Raw genomic sequence first — 23345 nt, forward strand, 5'->3', positions numbered from 1 at the left:
TAACCATAATGTTCCTTTATAATAAACCTGTCAGCTATAGATCATGGGCAGATAGCTCATAGGGGGATAAAACAATGATACATGTCTCTTAGCTGATGGCTGTTTTACAAACTTTTAAAATCATGTTTTCCTTCAAGAGCCATATAGACCATGCTGAGCTGTACCCCCCCCCCAACTGGGTAAAGGGTTTAAATGGGCACAGTCGCCAAAACAAACTATTGATATTTTATAGTGACATAGCGTTCAGACTGCAACCGATTTGGAGATCAGGCTGTGTTTCACGTGACTAAGACAGCAGCATAATATAGATGGATAGGGCCATCTGTATAGTATAGTTTTGTTTTAACTTTCAGCTCTGAGCCCTGTACATCAATGGAGGGGTGTTAGAGGGAGAAGGCATGCATGCTGCAACTCGGCACAGCCTCTACGACTCTTCAGCTTAGAAGGAAAACATGACTTCCTAACTTTGTAATCAGTCAACAGCAAAGAAGACAGGTTTTGTTTGTCTTATCTTCTTATCAGCTAACTGCAGCTCTGACCATAATATACAGTTGACAGATTTCCTTTAAATTCAACCAATGGTAACCATAATCCTCCATTTACACCTAAAGACTTAAAACCACCCAAACCCAGAGTGTTTAAATATCATATATGACCCAGCAATTAGATTCTTCTTGATCAGGATGGTGTTAATGTGTGAAATAAAAGATGCCAAAACTGCAAACAAATCCAAAATGTAAAGTTTATTATGAAAATGGTACCTGCCGGATGAATCAAAAATTAATTTACATAAAAGACAGCATGTATGGTGTGTAAGCAGGCCTAGAAAAGTATAAAAAAGAACCTTGTTTAAAAAAATGAAATTATGTACAGATTTTTTTGCTTTTTTTTTTATTTTTTTTTTGTTCTGCACCGTATTAATTTGATGGTTAATGGAAAAATAATGTTTTCTTATCTTTTTTTTTTCTTTTTTTTTTTTACAACAGATGAGGCACGTTGAGTTAAAACTGAGTTAGTCTTCAAAACACAATAAAACGTACCCATAACTTTCGCATTTTTTTTAACGTTTTAATATATATACTTTTAAACGTTTATGTTGGTAACACTGCTGGGTTTACAGGTACAATTTTTATTCTATTTCCTATTAACCCTCCCTTTTTTTATTTGAATATTAAACCAAAGTGGCACCAACCTCATAAAGTTTTCATATTAATTTACAAGAAATAGTTAAAAACACAGACACAGTCGTCACAAATAAAAAAAAAAAAATGACCTTTTTTTGTCATTTTTGAAAATTGTCAGACAATTTATTTTGAAAGCAGCTGTTAAACTTGCTCAATTGAAATAACCAGAAATCTTCAATAGTTTATTATTATTAATAATATTATTTTTTTTTTAATCTTCGACACAACACAAACACTTATTAAAAAATATAAAAAAAAAGAAAAGAAAGAAGAACAAACAGAAAAAACAAGAATGGAAGACAAAAGATAAAACAAATAAACTTTGACGTGAGATTTCAGTGTTTTGCAACCACCAAGAATGTGCAGGGAGTCATCGTATTGACCCATTCCGTCTCTAGAAAAAATTCTAGATAAGTGTTTTCTGGTACTGGATTTATGGCTGGATCTTCTGGCAGAGAATTGGGGTCAAGATCACCCTGGCCCCTTCCCTGCAAGAAGACACAAAAGGCCTTGAAAGAGGAGGCTTAAAAGTTGCAGTTTGTATTTATCTCCTTTAATTTTCCTCTCGAAATGTAGGAGGTAGAACCAATGCATGTCTCTAATGTGATTATCGGAAAGCAGCAATAGATAGAAATTAGACTGAGCTCATGTATTGCTGGGTTGTGAACTATGGTTTGGAATCCATATAATGTGATGACTTGGATTACCCTACAGCTTAATGGAAGGCTACAATGCAGGCAATCGGGCAACCAAATGAACTATAGATCTAATGGCTTAAGGACTCTGCGTCAGGCAGAGATGGACCTGCTAACATATGTAAAAAGTCGACTGACAGGACTAGATAAAAGTGTACAAAATGCAACAATGTTTCTATCACCGTTAATGAGCCTCCTCTAGATAGCATGGACGCTAAAGTACACCGGGCTACTGATATGTCAGATCAACTTCTCTACAGCTCTAGCGTCTCCTCTTTAACTGCAGAGATGTTAATCTCTATGTGGGGAAAGAAGAAAGCTGTCCTTCCCTCCCTCGCACAACATGTAGGCGGCTTATTTTTTATTTTTTCAGTCAAAAATGATCTTTGCTGGTTTATGTAGGAAAAGACAGACATGAAACATAGGTAAAAATTACAGAACAGTCATTAAGACAGAGTACTGAAATTTCACAACAGTAAAAGCGATAGCCAAAATGAAAACAAGGATAGAGCAAAGTTACCCATAGGGTGTACCAACAGTGAAAGCAGCGTTGCCACTATACAAACATCCACGAGCCCCCAGGTACCACCGATTCACTGACACACAGGGAGTAAAGAACGTGACAGACCCAGACTACAGTTTTAAAAGCACAGAGAAAGACAACAGATATAAACACTCACATTAGCTTAGAATATACTGCATATTGTAACACACGTTGAAATTGGAATGAGACAGCTAAAAGACACTCGGAAATGGTTCGTTTTTTTTTTCTTTTTTTTCTAAACCTCTTTTAGATTTGTGTTTTTTTTCTTTTTTAATACACGAAGCAACACGTTACAAAGTCTCACACCTGGTAATAGATGTTTCACGGATAAGCTGCCAAACAGACTGAAAGTAGGAAATAAAAACCCATTACGCTATAAAACGTCACACTTTTGGTTTCTGAATGACTCAGATTTAACCTCCCGCCCACCCCCAACCCCCCCGTTCAGATTTCTGGTGACCAGATCATAGGTCAATGCCCGAAACTTGCTGTGTTCTTAACTTTTTTTTTTCGTCTTACATCCTGAAAATCCACTTTTGCCTTTTTTTGAAAATTTTGGCAGAGACTTTCTGACTGAGAATATCGTAAAACATTTCTATGTGTTAGTTCTTTACAAGAATTTGTAGAAGCAAAGCGAAACATATATGATAAAAAAATATGCAGGTTACAATGACTTTTACGTCTTATTATTTGAACCCTCCATTTACTGTAAAGTATAACAGAGAAACACAGTGCTGGTGAGGACACGCAACATGTAACACCAAAAACATGACGGGTCAGTAAAGTGTTTTGTGCAACAAAAAAAAAAGGAAATCTGCAAAGTAACCCACTGTTCCCATATCATTCTGCCACTATCATTATTTTATTTGGGCAAATAACCTGGCTTATATTATTGGTGGCATGGATTGAAGCACTAGAATGGCTTTAGTGGCCTATTTGTACCATGTTCTAAGCCTCCCTGGTAGTAAAGAAAAAAGTTATATATAAAAAATTAAAAAGGTCTTCCCTGTCCTCATCGAAGAAATGGTTTATAGTGTATCCGATCTACTAGGAAAAGGGTTCTAGTCTTCCTAGAGAAAGCTTAACGTTAGCTAGCTAAACTCTAGAAGTAGAACCAGAAAACGGGGACACTATTTCTCCTGACTTTTCCCAGTCATACAATTTGTATTCTATTAATGAATGCTAGGGCCCCAAATGACCCGCTTACTGTATATACCTCTGTATAAGGTTTTGAGGTCTAACAGGTATGCATTGTCTATCTAACCCCTGAATTAACATCCTGGTTTCAGTCTTGCTTATGGTCCCTCCAATCCTACAACCTAACTCATCTTATGTCCACCAACTTCTGCCTACTATCCTATTGATTTCTCCTCGAATTATAAAACGTCTCACAATCAATTCTGTTATATACAAAGGGGACCAAGGGTCTTTCTAACATTTGTTATAGTGTGTTATGGATGGATGTTGCAACAATCGTCTACATGTAGGCAACACAAAGTAAAGTTGGAAGATTTCGGGAAGGGGAGACAATCAATTCTATGTAAACTTGTATTAAAACAGTCCTTATTCTTCATCATGACAATGAGAAGCAGCAGAAACTGCAATCTGGCTACCAAGAAGGGCCTGAAGAACCTATTGCTCTTTCTGAGATGTTCTAGAAGTCATATCACAATCCTTAGTAACAGCTGGGCATCACCTGAACTAGATCCTGTGGTTAGGAGAATTCGTACATATGTCTTTTTTTTCCATAGTATGTGAATCTGGTGTGGAAAACTCTCTTTCCTGCGTGTGACGTGTGTGTGACACAATATCTGTATATACACACCCTTAACATCTCCCTTGAAAAGACAAGGCATCTTGGTACATCAATACACAGCTGTTGTACAGACTGTATCAGTCAACACCCTTTTTGCAATGTTGGGGGTTAATGCAAGGCTGATAACACTTCCATCATCCTGTAGTGCATACCTGCCAACTCTTTCCTTGCCAGAACAGTATGAATGGCACTGCCCCTCTGGCAATTAAAAAGTTAATGGCTCCAAGGTCTAGCAGCAGAGAAGGAGAGGTCCAAACATTCTGAGAAATAAACATTACAACATGTGTGAACAATGTCTCAGTATTTTGGCAGTGACAGGGTGAGGAGTAAAAGAAGCCCGTAGAGGTTTCTAGGGTCAAAAAGAGGGAATTTGAGGTGTGAGTCAAAGTGCTGGAATACTTTATGTCGTACAGGATCAGAACGCAGCCGTTGCTCCCTCCTCTACGCGACGGAGCAACGGGCACAGTGCGAGCGGTCCCCAGGAGAGGCATCTGCCAGCTAAACCAAAGCCACAGAAAAGGGGGCTGATGGAGGAACATCTATTTTTTATGCAGCCCAGCTAAGTATGAGGTGCGGAAGACAGGGCTACTGGTCCCAAAAATGTTTAGGAGGAGGATATTAATAATTAGGAATGAATCTTATGGAGAACCTCCTCTAGCGGCTTTGGATTAGGGAGCAGCGGAGGAGACATGGGGTGGCCAGGTTTAGCTGCCCCTAACACCAGTACATAGCCACCTACATTCTAAATTATTATATAACGTCTTTCTCTACTCTCTGAAGTCTGTCCATTTTCTCCTCCTCTCTTTCTTTCATTTTTTTTTTCTTTGTCTTTCTCAGTCCTCTTTACGTTCTAGAGTCTGTGCTGCATGGATACCATTGCTGTACACTGGGAACGGAAGGGAGGAAAATATTCCTTCAGCTGTAGTGAAGACACTGGCAGCAGGGACTTGGGTAAGACCAGCACCTGTCACCGCTCCTCCAAAAGGACCAGACATGTTTAATCGGTGTACATGGTGGTATAGCATCTCCATTGGGGTTTTGGGGTCTAGACCAAATCCAGGGCCATTTACATCAACAAAGTTCACAGGGTGGGCATTAGGGAGCAGATTGCCCTGCATGGCCAGTGTCACCTCAGCTGGGGCATAACGAATGGTGCCTGTGGTGTACACCCTCTGTCCACTGCTTCCTGTGGCTGCAAGGGTTCCTGCAACACGATGCACAAGAGGAAGGACCACATTGCCAGCCTGAAGCCTTTGTAGTGCTTCTAACTCTCCTGCATACAGAAGAGAATTTGATGGGCCGCCTGTTTGAGGAGGCTTCTCGCGAGGTGAGGCAGAGAGTGGAGGTGAAAGTGGATCTGAGGTGACAGGACCCAAGCCCCCTGAGGATCCAGAATACTGCACTTTGCTGCGACCAGCTCCCTCAGCCCCGCCTGGGGGTGTGAGAACAGAGTCTGGTATGGAGACATGGAGGGCTGGGGGTGCAGCGGCAGAGGATGATGGGGAGGGGGAGAAGTGCTCACCCCCTGTTGGAGGCTTGGTCATACTATAAGGTGATTCATTACGTGAGATCTCTCGATTAGGTGGGAAATTCCAAATACTGCTGTCATTATCAAAGTTGATAGGTTCAGCCATTTCTGTCTTGATCTTCAGCACAGATGCAGTAGAACAAGTGCCTGTTGGGGGAGGAGTGGAAGGAAGAAGTCTTGGAGGATCCCCCAAAGTGCTCTCTATCCCACTGGGGCTGGATCCCCCAGATAGACGCCTCCTACGGCCACCACACTGTCCTAAACTCTTTCTCCGCCTTCTTTTCCTCCGTTGGTGTCTACCTAGAACACCAGTGACACAGATTGCTCTCTCCTCATCGTCCTCTTCTTCCTCCTCTCCACTCTCAGAGTCTTTGGCGCTGTCAGAGCTCAGGGACTCGGGTCCACGCATGTCTGTTTCACTCTCAGTGTAGCGCTCTACTTTAATGTGCATAGGACCAAGTGCTCCAAGAGCACCAATACTCCCCAGTGCACTTAACCCTCCTTGCTCCATCACTTCAGCTGCTTTCCTAACCTCACAGTCTTCACTTTCTTCACTCTCCTCACTACAAGCATCACTTGAGCTATTAGCATCTTCATCACAATTCATCTCGGGATCAGAATGTTGCCCAGGCTGTTTACGGTCTGGCTCTTGATCTTCACTTTGCTCAGACAGGTTTCCCTTTCCATCTGACTTCGGATTATCATTGTCCTCTGTGAAAATGAAAAATTCCAACATTAATTTTCTTTATATTATATATATTATATTGCACATCTATGTTTTGCGTGCCTACATTAAATTGCAAGTTATTGGCTAAATCAAAGACTCTATTCTACAGAAAAATACAATTTGACCGTCTGTGTTCTAAGTAAAAGGAGTTTTCCTACAAGTGAACAATTATTTAGGTCAGACAAAACATAACAGGTTTTTGGTAGGAATTAACAAACTCCTCTCCTGTGCCTACATATTGCTGTTAGATATGTGTTATGGCCCCCCCTGGTGTTCTTTTAATTCTCTCTCTTAATGTCTACCTAATGTAGATATTGCGGATGGTCACACACACTCAGTAGCTCAATGCCATTACCAGCATCCTGTTAGTGGGAAGATTCAAGGTATTGTGCTGGCCAACCATTTAGAATCAGAAATATTTTCAAGTTGCCAATGAATAAGAAAAAAGTTCCTCTAATCCACTTGGTGTTAAGTCATTTTCAAATTTCCCTTTTATTTCACTGAAATAAAAAACAGTGAATTCCATCACCTACATATAAAATAGTTCAAATAGTTGTGGTATCCTTCCTAACGCTTCCTATTAAAAGGATTTTCCCATCCACAGGAAAGGGCTTAACTAAGGGATCACTTACAGAGAGATTAAAGGGGTAGTGTGGTGTAAACGGTTTTTTTCACTAAATAACACACATTACAAAGTTATACAACCTTGTAATGTGTTGTATTTATGTGAATGGTCCCCTTCTTCGTGTTTCCACCCCTAGCCGCTAGACCCGGAAGTGTAATTCTGCATACAGTGACGGCCGCCATCTTGGGACAAATACGTCACTCTTCAGGAGGCCGGGCCCGACTGCTCCAGCCCTCCCTCATGCCGCCCCCCTCCCGTGCGTCATCATCTGCTCAGCTGTGATTGGCTGAGCATAACAAAAGACATGGGGCAGTCAAGGCCGGCCTCCTGAAGAGTGACGTATTTGTCCCAAGATGATGGACATCACTGAAGGGGTCGATAGTAATTCTGGGAGTATGCAGAATTACATTTCCAGGGCTAGCGGCTGGGGGTGGAAACATGGGGAAGGGGGCCATTCACATAAATAACACACATTACAATGTATAACTTTGTAATGTGTGTTTTAAGTGAAAAAAACGTTTACACCGCACTACCCCTTTAAGAGCAGGGACGCTAAAATACCAGCAGACATACATGCCACCGCACTATTAAGTAAATTATAGCCTTAGCCACTGCATGTAATCTTCTGTTTACTGCCTGTTGTTAGGCTTTGTTCGTAACAGACACACCTGGATGGAACACAATGAGTGGGGGTGGAGTTTAGCTAGGAGAAAGCCTGGTCCGTGTACCTGCAATCTGTGAGCCTGTCTGTCTCCTCCGGAGGACTTTTACTGTTCCTGAAAGGTAAATCAAGGTTTCTTTCTCATCTCAGCAGCAGTTCAGTACTTAGAGCAACTACTTCTCTGCTGCTGTTTCTTTCATTTCTGTTCACACAGCACCTTGCAAAACCAGTGCATTAATAACCCCTAGCGGTTTTCTTGGCATTGATGGGGTTTTTAGTTTGTTTTTGCTTAAATACTTTTATATTATACTGCTATAACACACATTTCAGTAGTGGACAAATGGCAATGACTGTTGTCAATCCCAAGTGCTGCTCCTTATGTTACTTTTTTAAAAACACATAAATGGAAGGTTTCCATTCCTGTGCTGGAGTTAAAGGGGTTATCCAGTACTACAAAAACATGGCAACTTTCTTTCAGAAACAACATGACTCTTGTATCCAGTTCACGTGCGGTTTGCAATTAGGCTCCATTCACTTCAATGGAACTGAGCAGCAGAACCCCGCCCAAGCTGGAGACAAGAGTGGTGCTGTCTCTGGAAGAAAGTGGCCATGTTTTTGTAGCGCTGGATAACCCCTTTAAGTTTAAAATTTGGCACATTTCAACTTGGTATTACAGGTATAGACACAGCTTCTAGGGTATGATTCATATCTCAGTCTATATAATTTCTGCAGAACAATAATACTGCTTTGTTACGTTCACATCTGCAATACCTGAATTATCCTTGGAGTCTGAATCCGAGTCAGAGGTCTCTGAGGATTCCGATGTCTTCTCAGGCAGATGTGGCAGCTGAGCAATATCCATTGGAATGTCCTTGTATTCAGACAAACTAAGTCACCAAAAGAAAAGTGAGTCAGAAAGATGGACTGTATAGATCTAAAGCATTTTCTGAAACGTAAAGATTTTAGCAAAATTATTAGATCCTCATAAATACACTTGGCCTTTGATTCTCCAACGCTTCAGAAGATGGATGCTGCGGGGAATCTAATGGGTTCACACAACTTTGCCCACAAACTCAAACATTTTGACAGGTTCACCCATATATGCAGCATCTCACCCAAACACCACTTCCAAAGTAGAAGTTACCGAAACCAAAAAACTCCTAGGCATGCTGTTACATGTGAGTAGATCTGTATGTTTAGAAAATTATGTACAAGTTATTTAGTACTATGGCCCTCATTCAATGAATGTAAACTGCCTAGTGTCTATAAGCATCTCACCATCTAGTGCTGCTGCACAGTCTAGACATTGACAGCAGGTGGCGCACAAGCCATGTTTTGAGGCTTGGTGCGTCTTTGCTTTGGATGTTTATACTCTTTTGGTGAAATCAGTTTTGTGTTATTTTCATTGGTGTAAAATATATAGTCTACTACCCGGTTACTTATTTATAGTTGTCTGTTTTCATTGCCACATAATGAATATTCATGATACGTACATGGCTGGATAGCTGCTTACCTTTATTTTATATTTATCAGTCTGTACATTTATATGTACCTTAAGCAATGTATGTTTGTTTTGTGCTAGCAATTCCTCACCAACCTAATGTTAAATAAACTCTCCAAGCAAATCTGAAACACTTGGGATGACCCTTCTATTTTCAGCTGCCATATAGATAAACATATATTGGTAAATAGTTATTTTTCTATCTTTCTGTAGCTCTTCATGCCTTCTACTGTCTTTGCAAACCGTCTTCTCTGTTGTTTTTATTAGCCTAACCTTATGTCTAGTCTACATCCCATAACAGACTTCCTGTTCTTGTTGTACATTCTACCTGGGAATTCAGCTAACTGTATCTCCCTCCTTCTATTCCTTCTCAAGTATAACCTATCCCACCACATTTACAGGAGCCTTCCACATTGAGACAGAGTTGGCTAAATTCCTGACTGGATTGTACAAACGGAACAGGAAATCTTTGCCAGGGTGTACACAAGACAACATATATTTATCAATATCTGTTTATTTAAGATTATTATTTATTAACCAAAAACCTTTTTAAGGCTATGTTCACACTATGTAAAAACAACAGCCATATTTCATAACAACGGCCAATGTTGTGCAAGCAACGGCCATTGTTTCAAAAATAATGGCCATTGTTATGAAATATGGCTGTTGTTTTTACATAGTGTGAACATAGCCTAAGGCTTCATATTAAAGAACTAAGGCGGTTTTCACATGGAACATTTGTAGCCAAAACCAACATACAGAAATACTGGAAAAAAACGTAAAGATTTGCACCTTTTTATTGTGTGTTTTGAACCCACATCAGCTTTAGGCTGCAGACGAGCTACAGCAAGGCCCATACAGAACATGGATGATATCTAGTTTGCATCACAGTAAGAGAGAAACCTTGACGGTACCTGAGGATGTAGTTGACCCAGATGATGTTTCGCTCGTTGGCATTTTTAGCATTGATTGCGATGGTAGCACAAGACTGGACCCAGATGTAGCCACCATTCTTCTGCATCCATCGGTAATACTTGGTTACACACTGGCCTTTGTTCAACACTGCAGAGAAAAGAGACGTCTTCAGATCCTGTCTGGTTATAAAGATTACACTCAATGCATAGATGAATGTCACAGGTAGTTTTTGTAAATGTAGTACTGATGGCGGCATTACTAGCTAACAAGGCTGGTGAATACCATAAGTACATAGCATGGCACTCACAGCATAGAAGTGTGCTGCCAAGGGCTGGGAGTACAGCACTAAACTCTACCGCTATCACACAAAAGTCTCTCTTTGCCTCTTAGAGGTTATTTGAAGGTATTTGTGCAGCTTTGATCCCTGGGCTCATTTTGGGGGATTCCAGTCGGCCAGAAAAATACAGCACTTTCTTTTCATCTTGTCAGAGAGAATTTACAGCTCTCAGATGAACAAAATCCCAGTCGGAGAGATGGGGTGGGGTGATGGGGGGACCTGAAACCATGGGAGTTAATATGTGAAGACAGCAGAGGGGAGGGTATCTGGAAATGAAGGAGAAAAGAGTGAGAAAAAGTGAAGGTGTGATAGAAGATGACATTGGGAAACTATAGTTTATGCCGCGGTCAACGGGTTAACCAGCAACTTGGGTATTATAAAGAGATATACAAGGGTGGGGGCTTAATTGTACATTCTTAACTGACCTCTATCTAGATACTATCTGTGATATAACTCCATGATATGATATGACTTCATTTACCAAGTACCATAAAACAAGAAAAAGTTTACTAAAACAATGGTCTGTTCTCCCATATAGAATGCATGGAGTGGTGGTCAAGCATGTCCCCATTCTCATGACTGGTGGGGGCCCCACTGATACGCTTGTTACCTCCTATCCATAAGGCAGGGGTGGGGAAGCCTGGCTCTCCAGCTGTTGCAAAACTACCACTCGGCTATCCGCTTGATGGGAGTTGTAGTTTTGCAACAACTGGAGAGCCAAGGTTCCCTACCCCCGTTATAAGACATAACAAGGTGAGATGGGAATACTCCTTTAAACTACCTAGGTCAGACATGACTGGCTGCATCTTTAGCCAATAGCGCAACAAAGATTTACAACAAAGTGCATGAAAAAACGTGAGACGCAGTAGGGAGAGAAAAACAACAAAAATCTCAGTGGGGGGAAAAATAACTACAGGTCCAAATTCTGATGGTTTAAAGGTTATCGGCCTTTAGGTATATAGGTATATAAAATTGCTTTTCTAAAACTGTCTAACACTATATCATATTAAAGACAATAGATAGAATAGGTCACCAATATCAGATCAATGGGGATGCGACTACCTCAAGCATAACATAACATAACCTCAAGCTTTTTACATAGCTCTGTCTCATTCACTTATGCCCTCCCCAATCAGATGATCAATAGGGGTTCCAGGGTTCTAAGGGTCCATTTACACGAAAGATTTTTCTGACAGATTATATGCCAAAGATTTGAAGCCAAAGCCAGAAACAGACTATGAACAGAGATCAGGTCATAAAGGAAAGCCTCCTCCTTCTCCTCTTTTTAAAACCATTTCTGGCTTTGGCTTCAAATCTTTGGCAGATAATCTGTCACATAATCTTTCTGTGTAAATGGACCTTAACACTACACAATCAATATTGATATTAATTACAGATTGAAATAACCAGTGGCAGGTACTTCTTAAAGGGAACCAATCCCATGCAAAATTGTTATTAAGCTAGCAAACATTGCTAATACACCTAAGCACACACTGCCCAAACCTATATCTGTTGCTGGGGGGTCCATACATGTAATGACTCCAAAAAATACTCTAATGAATTCCCTTGCTGTATGCAAATTTGGCTCAAATAGACATTGGGGCGGTCCCTGGATTCTAAGTAGTCACAGTCCTACGTCTGGCCAGTACAGTAATCACGTCACTCTAGGCCTGACGACATCGCTGTACCCAGGGACCCGGACAACAGGTATAGGTTTGGGCAGTGGGTGTATTAGCTATGTTTGCTAACTTAAAGGGGTACTCCGGGCTAGATGTATATTCAGTGTATGCCCGGAAGGGGGTGGATATAGATGCCGCCGGTCATTTACCTCCCCGATTCCAGTGCTGGGTCCCGGATCGCGCTGCCCCGTTCTTCCATCCCACTGCTGCTTCCTGGTCTGAGCTGCAGCTTGAGACGTGACGTCTCAAAGCAGCTCAGCCATTTAGTGGTCATAGCGGAGTCCCGCCTCAGCCGCTGAATGGCTGAGCTGCCTTGTGACGTCACGTCTCAAGCTGCAGCTCAGACCAGGAAGCAGCAGCCATATGGGAGAACGGGGCAGAGCGATCCGGGACCCGGCACTGGAACCGGGGAGGTAAGTGACCGGCGGCGTCTATATCCACCCCCTCCCCGGCCACACACTGAAAATACACCTTGCCCAGAGTACCCCTTTAATAGCAATTTTAGATGTGATTGGTTCCCTTTAATCTATATGTTCACCCAGATTTACTGCAAGTTCAATATTTTAGTAAATACACTTGTAATAATTATATTGCATTGAGTTGAATTCAGCCGAAGACCTAAGAAGTCTCAATTACTGCCCATGCAGTTGCATTCTGGGAAGTGTAGTCTCTACATCATGCAGAATACAGTAATCTGGAGCCTGAAAATAATTCACATTACAAGTGCAGCATATAGTAATCTGCTTAGCTGGAAGTGGAAATTCAAACCATAGACTTAATGCTAAAAAAATCTTTTTGTTGCTTCTTTTGTTTTTGCAAAGTGTGGGGAGAAGTTGCAGAACAAATGGTTAATGGTGAGATGTATAAGTTGTGGGGCACATAGGCAGTAATGAGCATGATGTTTCATTGCCCGGATGGTAGTCTGTACCACTGTATAATGCACCATGTTCAGAGGAACATAATTAACCATGAAATTACATTGGTGTCTCTCACATCTTTCTAGAAGAGAACGGCAAGCTGAGGGCACTTCCACTATGTCACCAGGAGGGGGCAGTGTGTCATCAGCAGCCCCTTGTCCCCTTACTGTGTCCTTGTCTCTGTCTGTCTGGAATGGAAAACCTTCTAACTGCTGTAATAAATTTGGCTAAATTAGTGGTTAAATGGTTATCTCAAGTAATATGTATTTGCATTAATCATCTTGCTGCAAAGCAGAGCTGAGGAAGGCTCCGGAGAAGGCACTAAATTCATATTGTCCATTTAATTGTGGCTAATAAGTGCTACACAATACACAGTGAGCTGGTGGAAGGGAAGGAGGGAGGGTGGACAGGAGAAAAAACAATAAGGACAGGTGGAGTGCAGGGAAAATGCATCACAGGCTCCCAGACATGATGGCCCCCACAGGAAGATAGCGCACAACATGCATGGACGTAGCGTCTATAAAAGCACCTGTGCATCCTGACACTGACATTAGATGGCAACAATCAGCTTAGGGCTACTTAGGTTTCACTGTACACAGTCATCATTAGACCTTTTATATATGATTATTACTGCTTTGTTATAAGGAGCTCTAATAGCACACCCATAGAGTTGTACGGGACCCTACTGTCCCCTATGACAGTGGTTCCATTAGATGCTATATAATGGAAAATTGCATATGGGATCTAGGGGATAATATATCTGCTATACAGAACTGTCTTAATTGCGGTACACAACCACAGGTTGCACTAGTGCCTATACTAAACCGCAGAACATTTGGTGCAGATACAACTATTGCATCTACAATGTACCTGTGTGTGGTGCCACTTGCCCTTTAGGTAAAACGTTATTTCTCCCCTAAAGCTGCTAAAAGTTTTCCCCAGCCAGGAGATATTTTATATTCAACCAAGGGTAATGTTATGCTTCTTCTTTAATAGGCAACAAACTCTGCATAGTCCGCGTAAATATAAGTAACTTTTGTAATATATCTTATTAGACAAAAATGCTTTCTTCTGTTGAACTGTCATCCACTCAACTCGGCTAACAGCAAGCTCAGGGATCAATTTGCAAGTTATATAAGTCTAAGGAGAGGAAGTGGTAGGAGGAAGATGATAGGGCAGCAAGGAAATTGGCCAAAAAATATATAAGATAAATAATGGCTGGATATAGTGCTGCTCTTACACATAGAACAGCTTACCTTAAACTTGAACTGACAGGTGGGCTTTAAAGTGTACCTGTTGTTATAACTTTCAAAATCTAAATCAACAGTAGATGTGATATTAAGCAAGTTTGCAATATATATTTATTATTTTTTTTGTTATCATGCTGTACTTACCAGAAATCCAGGTCCAGTCTCCGGAAGGCAGATTTTTAGACTTGTGCTGAGAAAACAGACTAAACCCAGGAATTCCAGCCAGTACAGAGAGTCACGGCTCAATGTGTCCAACAATCACATGACTGCCTTCTCTCTGTGAGCGCTCAGATGGCCTGGGAAACACAGGACTTCCTGTTTCCTGACTCTTTGAGGGAAAAAAAGTCATAAAACAGGAAGTGTCGTGTTTTCCATGATAACTAAAGAGAAAATAATAAATGTAAATTGCAAACTTGCTTTATATCACATCTACTGTTGATTTAGATTTTTAAAGTTATAACGACAGGTACACTTTAAGGAGATATGTGGAGACTTAAGGCCCTATTACACGAAAAGATGTCTGACAGATTATCTTACAGATTTTTTCAGCCAAAGCCAGGAATAAATTTGAAAGGAGCAGAAATCTCAGTCTTATCTTTACAACCTGTTCTGTGTTTATAGCCTATTCCTGACTTTGGCTGGAAAAAAAATCTGTCACATAATCTGTCAGACATCTTTTGGTGTAATAGGGCCCTTTAAGGCCACTCTTGCGTCACTAGGAATTCTGGGGAAAAAGCTACGGAAAGCAGCCACCTTTTTGAGGTATCTTTGCCTACAAGTCACTGACATTCTTGAGAAGCCTTAGGACATGACTGGGGATTTATTTAGCAAACCCAGAGTGTCTGTCTTGCTAAATCCCTGTCATGGCCTAAGGCTTCTTAATGGATACAAACACAGACTTGCAATGAAACCTACCTCCAAAAGGTGGCATCAGAGAGCTGCTTTGTATATCTTTTTACCCTAATGCTCATGCAAGTGACAGTGGTCGACTAATACACGCAGAGCATCTTGTAACACCACAACTATGCCTAGAAATATATAATTTCCCAGTGATCGATACAATATGGAACATCTGGCTGCTGATTTATCATAAATGTGAGATACCACACTAAATAAACATAGCCAAAGTCACAAACCTTTCAAGGTCTGCCTTTCTAAGTTAATGAAAGGTGGACCCCAAGGTAAAAGCTCATTTGGCACTAAGAACCTTATTAATGTCACCAGGTTCTTAGGTTATGTTAAGCTGGTGATAGCCAGCATCCCCACGGCTTTGGCATACACAGAGAAATGGAGCCATCAGCAGACAGCTCCATTCTCTGTGTAGTGGCCGTGCTGAGTTACTGCAGCTATTCGTGTCAGTGGAAGCTAAGCGGCAATAATCCACCATGGCCACTAGAAAATGTACAGAAATGTCAGTTTTCCTGTATATGCTGGAACTGCAGCTCAACAGCCCAACGAATGACCAGCTATCATGAGGATAGGCCTTCAATAGGTTTTGACTGATTAACCACTTTAATAACACAACAGGTAGTAGTGCTATCCCCAGGTTGTGTGCGATATTACAATTCAGCTCCATTCACTTTAATGGAACTGAGGTGAAAAATCCACATCCAAACCATGTTTTTCTAAGCCTTGATAACCACTTTAAAGGAATTGTCCAGTTCTGAGTTAAAGGGGTTATCCGGCTAAAATCCTTTTCTTTCAAATCAACTGGTTTCAGAGAGTTTATACAGATTTGTAATTTACTTCTATTTAAAAATCTCAAGTCTTCTAGTATATATCAGCTGCTGTATGTCCTGCAGGAAATGTTGTTTTCTTTCCAGTCTGACACAGTGCTCTCTGCTGTCATCTCTTTCCATGTCAGGAACTGTCCAGGGCAGCAGCAAATCCCTATAGAAAACCTTTTTCTGCTCTGGACAGTTCCTGTTCCCCACGTCCTCTGGCATGTCGTCCTGCACCTGCGATCTGCTTAAGCCAGTAAACGGCTATGTGGACATTTCCTGATGGCATGTCAGAGAAAGCATTGAGCAGCAGGGGCCTGGAGCCACCACAAGGGCAGCTGCAGGAAATTGGGGTAGGTGAGTATACTTTTTTTTTTTTTTTCTCAAAGTTCAGAGTGAACAATTTTGTATAGTTGGAATATCCTCTTTAAGGGATTGTCTCATCAACCTTTGGGAAAAGAAACATCACATGACCTGCGTCTATAACTCCTGGTGCTCAATCACAGTTCTTGTGACGATAGACAGCCCTGACTCTTGTTACATGAGAGCTTTCTTCCTGCTATTAAGATTTTGATGTCAGGGGCAAGCGACGTATCCCTGCCTCAATACAATCCATTTGGATTTTACTACACGTGTCCTTGGGTTCCTCCAAACAGTCGTCTACAATAGGGACCTTCCTCGGTGAGCCGGTATGATAACCAGAAAGAACAAGGCTTGGCTGCAGTGTGACTGGCAGACCCTTTCTCACTCTCTCGCTGTCTCTCCCCCTCCGCTTCTCTCGCTCCAGTCACCAAACTGGCAGCTTCAACATGAAAAGGAATAAAACTGCTTTAATCTGCACCTCTCGCCCACGGCACCCTGACAGTCAGCTCCGTCCTCCGCGGCAGCTTTAAAAACAAACGCCAGATGACGCCTGAACGCTGAGGGACGCAGCAGGGAGGGGGTGTAAAGGGAGAGGAGGGGGGGGGGGGGGTGTTCAAACACGGACGGGAAAAAACTAGAAGTCTCAGGGATTTGGGAAACTAAAGTTTGACTATGTCCTTCACTGTACTAGGAAGGTCAACAAATGGATTTTAGTATTTAATATGCATTAAATTGGGAGCTAAAAGAACGACATATCCCATAATGTAGAGGGAACACTGCCCCTGGAATAAACCGCACAATATCCTGTGTCAGAACCGTGATTTATTTCCATGAATATAATCTCCTACATTGTGAATATGCATGTTACAGCACCGAGCGCCCCATGGATCACAACCCAGTCTGTAACTATTTCTAGCTCCAAGGACTTGGCCTAATGGAAACATGACAAAGGGGCAAAGAACGCATAATGGCCGATTCTATCAGGAACAAAAAGTTTCATGCGTTACAGAATTTATTAACTACTACAACTACTCTCTCCAAAAGGGAATGTGTCATCAGAAAATGGCCCATTGTTTAACTCATGATTTTATGTAAAATATATTATAAAATAATTTTTGGTGATTTTTTTATTTTTTTATTTCAAATTTTCTTTTTTTATTGTCTATACTAAAATATACTAAAATAATCCTGATATCTTGCACTTTTCATTCTCACCACAAGGAATGAAACTAAACTGAGGCTTCCTGTTCTGTCTGTGGTGATTAGAAGAGGCTGCTGTAAAGGGGTCTGTACAGCATTACATCAACTTGAGATTCCAGTATATAGAGGAGACAATAGCCGCACCCTGTGATATGATCTCTAGAGATGAGCAAACAGGGCCAAGGTTCGGGTTTGTACGAACATAAACCATTGGCATTTAAATCCCACTGTCTTCCCGTTCCGTGGGAAAGGTGGAGACAGCCCAAGTCTTGTCTAGAAGATGGGAATACAGCCTAGGTCATAGGCTGTATCCCGGTTTTCAGGTGGGACTCCGGCTGTCTTCACCTCCCCCACAGAATGTGAAGACAGAGGGATTCAAATGCTGATAGTTCACGTTCATATGAACCCGAACCTCGGCCTGGTTCACTCATCTCTAATGACCTCTCAGTAATGTTTCACATTCATCCCATGGGGACAGGTCCTGTTTATTTTCCTCTATGTCCATGAGAATTGCCATAAAGCATGTCCCTTAATTGGGCAAGATGGCAGCCCCCATAATATCCAAAAACATTTTAATTAAAAAATTCACAGTCAGAAAATATAAACAGATTAAAAAAAAAAAGAACATGTTTCAGTATCTGGCTCTAATCGGCAAAAGAAAATCTAGGCGACACATTCCCTTTAAATCCACTAAATTTCTTACTCAAGATACTGTGAAGTGGTGAAATATGATAATTCCCTTGAAGACTAAGTTTTGTGTAAATTAAACATGGAGCCTCTACAATCAGTAACCCAATACAGTAAATTAGTCTCATGACACAACTATTATCCAACTAATAAAGCCGTATGTGGACACTGACAGCATATCTCCAGGATCCAGCTGTCCTGAGATCTAGATCTTCTCCCAGGCTCCCTGGCCTACTTCCTGCCATAGCTGTGCATATTAACTATTGTAAAAGGATGTTAAATGTTTCTTCATAAACGTAAGGTCCCCATACACCTGAGATGGCACTAAGGCAGATTCGGCCATCAATCTAAGGTATGTGGGGCTCTCTTGCTTAACCACAACAGATAATTTTCCATCATGGCTGACCCCTTTGTTCAGAGAGACATAAGCCGCAGCAAGAGCACTCTATCTGCAGCCTACCCCTCCCCATAGACAACACAGGAACGCTCAACCATGCTGAATGGTCCTGTGTATGGGGAGGACTGGTGGCGGGTGGGAGTTATTTAAGGTGTATAGCCAGCTTTAGAGTTGCAAATGTGTCAATCTTTATGGGGACATAGATGGGGATATTGGGGGAAAAAGCTGGCGTCCTGCACAGCCACTAGCAGGCTAAACATCACCAATCATGAATGACTTGATCCTGTCTATACACTGGTGTGTGTATATATATGCAGTTTGAGGTGGTCTAACTACACATTTAAACAGCCAGCAGACTTGATGTTAGTTAGTTGACAAAGGCATTAGTTGCTGAAACAAGTCCTATTGTACCAGTGATTTTAATTTTCTATTTCGATTTTTGATCTATTTAGATATCGGTGAGTGAAGGGATTTCCTCCTACTACTCAGTCTTTAGCTTCCAGTGAGTCCTGCTGTTCCAGTCCTCACTGGTGTTTACTAGCTTGAATGACAAGCTCTCCCTACTTTCCTGATGATGATCTGAACACACTGAATCCACTGACTGGCCTTGCCAGTAGTCTACAATGTGTTCACCGGCAGAGCAGGGAGAGCGCGAGTTCCCCGACAGAGCGTGGTTTCCCCAGCAGAGCAGGGAGAGCGCGGGTTCCCCGGCAGAGCAGGGAGAGCGAGTGTCATCCACAGAGCAGAGAGAGCACATCTGCCAGTATAGTGTATTTTCTTATCAAGGAGTCTTAGTATATGTGGGCCAGTGTGGTAGAGTTATTGGTGCTAATTTCTCATGTGACACTAGACTATATTTGTCTCAGCAAGCCCCTTTAGAGTGAAGGCTGCATAGACAATAGTGAATACTGTCAGAGGAAGGTGCTGCTGAGTGTCTACAGGATGTCAATCCATGCATGACACCTGTTGCAATCAGTGAGCTTTATGCAGAATGCATACAAGGGATCTACAGGTATATATTATTATAGTCTTATGTTGTTCCTGTGGCGTGTGTTCTTCTAAGTGATGGCTGGAAGTTCTGCTGTGTCCTTCATATGTATTGGAGATATTAGCAGCTGTAGACGCTCCCGTAGCAGACAGGGTGACCTTTCTCAGAGCCAAACGACACCCGCCTGCTCCTGGCAGCTTCTGCTTTCCGTAATTTAGGGCTCAATTAGGACTTTAACATTGAATGAAACAGCCATAAAAATGGCTCTAACGTCCATATTCCATTTATCAGATGGCAGTGAGAATGTGTCCCTGAGGTAGCGACTGGAACAGAGGGATACTCAATATTATTAGACAGGAATAAACACAGGGCTTTCATAAGGGAGATTCCACCTTTGCCTTTCACCATACTCTATATCTCACTTCCTCTATATTCGGCTGCATGCCTATGGCTGCCACATTGAGATTATTTTGTTACTGTCAAAGTAATGGTACATACTATATATGTAATGATTTGAGAGAATGTGAGTTATGGGGTGACAATGACTACGGGATGATCATTTCCTGATGGCAGGTTGGAAATCTTTTAGCAGATTATGATAAAGAAAACTGCATCAGCTGCTTACCAAACATCCGACCATAGACTAGGATACTGTGTCTGGCTATATTTTATAATACAATAATATAATACAATGTAGGTTTACATACTCATATCTGAATGTCCATCTGTGGAATACATGTGGATGGACACAAACTCATTCACAGTGTTCTGGCATATTAAAGGGGTTGTCCAGCGCTACAAAAACATGGCTACTTCCCCCTACTGTTGTCTCCAGTTTGGGTGGGGTTTTGAAGTAAATGGCGCTTAATTGCAAACTTCACCTGGACTGGAGACAACAGTAGGGGGAAAAGTGGCCATGTTTTTGTAGCGCTGGATAACCCCTTTAACCCCTTAAGGACCGGGCCTAAAATGGCCTTAAGGACCAGAGCAAATTTTATGAATATGACCTGTGTCACTTTATTCATTAATAACTTCGGGATGCTTTTACCTATCCGGCTGATTCTGAGATTGTTTTCTCGTGACATATTGTAGTTCACATTTCTTGTAAATTGGAGTCGATACTTATAACGAATCTTTATGAAAAAAACCAAAATAACTTGAAAAATTGTAAAAAAAATGCATTTTTCAAACTTTAAAACTTTTCTGCTTATACAGAAAATGGTTATGCCACATAAATTATATATTAAATAGAATTAGCAACATGTCTACTTTATGTTGGCGGCATTTATTAAACTATCATTTTTTTTAGACAATAGAAAGCGTAAAACATTAGCAGCAAATTTCCAAATTTTCTGTAAAATTTCAAAATCAGATATTTTTAGGGACCTGTTCAGGTTTAAAGTGTATTTGAGGGGCCTGTATGTTAGAAAGCCCCACAAAGCACCCCATTTCAGAAACTGCACCCCCAAAACTCTGCAAAAGCACATCCAGAAAGTTTTTTAACCCTTCAGGGGAGTCACAGAAATAAAAGCTAAGTGTGTAAGAAATTTGAAAATTTTAATTTTCTGTGCAGAGATTTTATTGTAATCCAATATTTTTCATAATTATAAACTTATTATCAGAGAAATTCACCCCAATATTGATTGCCCCGTTTCTGCAGTTTATAGAAATACCCCATATGTGGCCCTATTGCGCTATTTGACGCAACCACAAGCCTCAGATACAAAGGAGCGCCTAGTGAATTTCAACGCCTCCGTTATATTTGGTCATTTCTGACTGTACCACTTCAGGTTGGCAGAGGCTCTGGGGTGCCAAAACCTTAAAAACACCACTAAAGGGACACCATTCAGAAAACTACACCCCTCAAGGAATGTAACTATGGGTGCGGTGAGCATCTGGACCCCACAGGTGCTTCACAGATTTTCCCAACAATATGGCGTGAAAAAAGACAAAAGTATTTTTTACACTAAAACGTTGTTCTAGACTTCAATTTTTCATTTTCACAAAGGGATAAAAGGAAAAAAAAAACACAAAACATGTAGCGCAGTTTCTCTCGAGTACAGAAATACCCCACATGTGGACATAAAGTGCCAAGCGGGCACAGGACGAGCCTCCAAAGGGAAGGAGCGCCAATTGGCTTTTGGAAGCTGGATTTCACTGGAATGGATTTCAAGGGCCATGTCGCATTTACAGAGCCCGCGTGCTGCCAAAACACTGGAACCCATTCTGGAAACTACACCCCTCAAGGAATCTAACAAGGGGTTCAGTAAGCATATGGACCCCACTGGTGACGGGCACAAATGTGGAACAATGTGACGTGAAAGTGAAAAATTTCATTTTTTTCACTTTCACGGCACAAATGTGCCCATCATCAAAGGGTCCATATCCTCATTGCACCCCTTGTTAGATTCCTTTAGGGTGTAGTTTCCAGAATGGGGTCACTTGTGGTGGGTTTCCACTGTCTTGGCAGCACAAGGGCTCTGTAAATGCGACATGGCGTCTATCATCCATTCTAGCCAAATCCAACCTCCAAAATCCAATTGGCGCTCCTTCCCTTCGGAGGCTTGCCCTGCACCCACATGGCGCTTTATGTCCACATGTGGGGTATTTACGGACTCGGGGGAAATTGCTCTACACATTATGTGTTTTTTTTCTCTTTTAACCCCTTTTGAAAATGATAAATTCAAGGCTAGACCAACATTATAGTGTAAAAAATTTAATATTTCATTTTCACGCCACATTGTTCCACATTTGTGCCCGTCACCAGTGGGGTCCATATGCTCACTACACCCCTTGTTACATTCCCTGAGGGGTGTAGTTTCCATAATGGGGTCACTTGTGGGGGGTTTCAACTGTCTTGGCAACACAGAGGCCTTTTAAATGCAACATGGCCCCTCGAAATCCATTCCAGCCAAATCCAGCCTCAAAAAACCAAATGGCGCTCCTTCCCTTTGGAAGCTTACCCTGCACCCGCATGGCGCTTTATGTCCACATGTGGGGTATTTTCGTACTCAGGGGAAATTGCTCTACAAATTCTTTTTATTTTTTTTTATTTTTTAGCCCCTTTAGAGTAAAAATTTAAAACAAATTACACTAAATGTTGGTCTAGCCTTGATTTTTTTCCATTTCCACAAGGGGTTAAAAAAAGAAAATAAACGCAAAGCGTGTAGGGTAATTTTCCCTGAGTACGAAAATACCCTAGATGTGGACATAATGTGCCATATGGGCACAGGGCAAGCCACCAAAGGGACAGAGCGCCATTTAGAGGCTGGAATGCAGGATGGAGGCCATGTCGCAATTACAAAGCTCCTGTTCTGCCAAGACATTAGAACCCCCCCACAAGTGACCCCATTCTGGAAACTACACCCCATAAGGAATCTAACAAGGTGTGCAGTGAGCATATGGACCCCACTGGTAACAGGCACATATGTAGAACATGTGCCGTGAAAATAAAAAATACCATTTTTTTCATTTTCACGGCCAAAATGTGGCCGTCACCAGGGGGCCATATCCCCGCTGCCCCCCCTTGTTAGATTCCTTATGGGGTGTAGTTTCGAGAATGGGGTCACATGTGGGGGGTTTCTACTGTCCTGGCCGCACAGAGGCTTTG

The 23345-nt window shown here is 41.6% G+C and overlaps 1 protein-coding gene across 1 annotated transcript in view; it reads right to left on the reverse strand.

Annotated features, from left to right (window-relative positions):
• Positions 1-803: 803 nt before the first annotated feature.
• NPAS3 (neuronal PAS domain protein 3) overlaps positions 804-23345 on the reverse strand; it is a 345000-nt gene continuing 322458 nt past the window's right edge. The window contains exons 13-16 of the mRNA XM_069949688.1: positions 10196-10343; positions 8552-8667; positions 7848-7895; positions 804-6478 (exon numbers count right to left, since the gene is read on the reverse strand). Coding sequence (XP_069805789.1) covers positions 5073-6478; positions 7848-7895; positions 8552-8667; positions 10196-10343 — 1718 coding nt within the window. The 3' untranslated portion in view covers positions 804-5072. The remainder of the gene's footprint in view (positions 6479-7847; positions 7896-8551; positions 8668-10195; positions 10344-23345) is intronic.

Source organism: Dendropsophus ebraccatus, chromosome 13, assembly GCF_027789765.1.
Source record: "Dendropsophus ebraccatus isolate aDenEbr1 chromosome 13, aDenEbr1.pat, whole genome shotgun sequence".
Classification (NCBI taxonomy): Eukaryota; Metazoa; Chordata; class Amphibia; order Anura; family Hylidae; genus Dendropsophus; species Dendropsophus ebraccatus.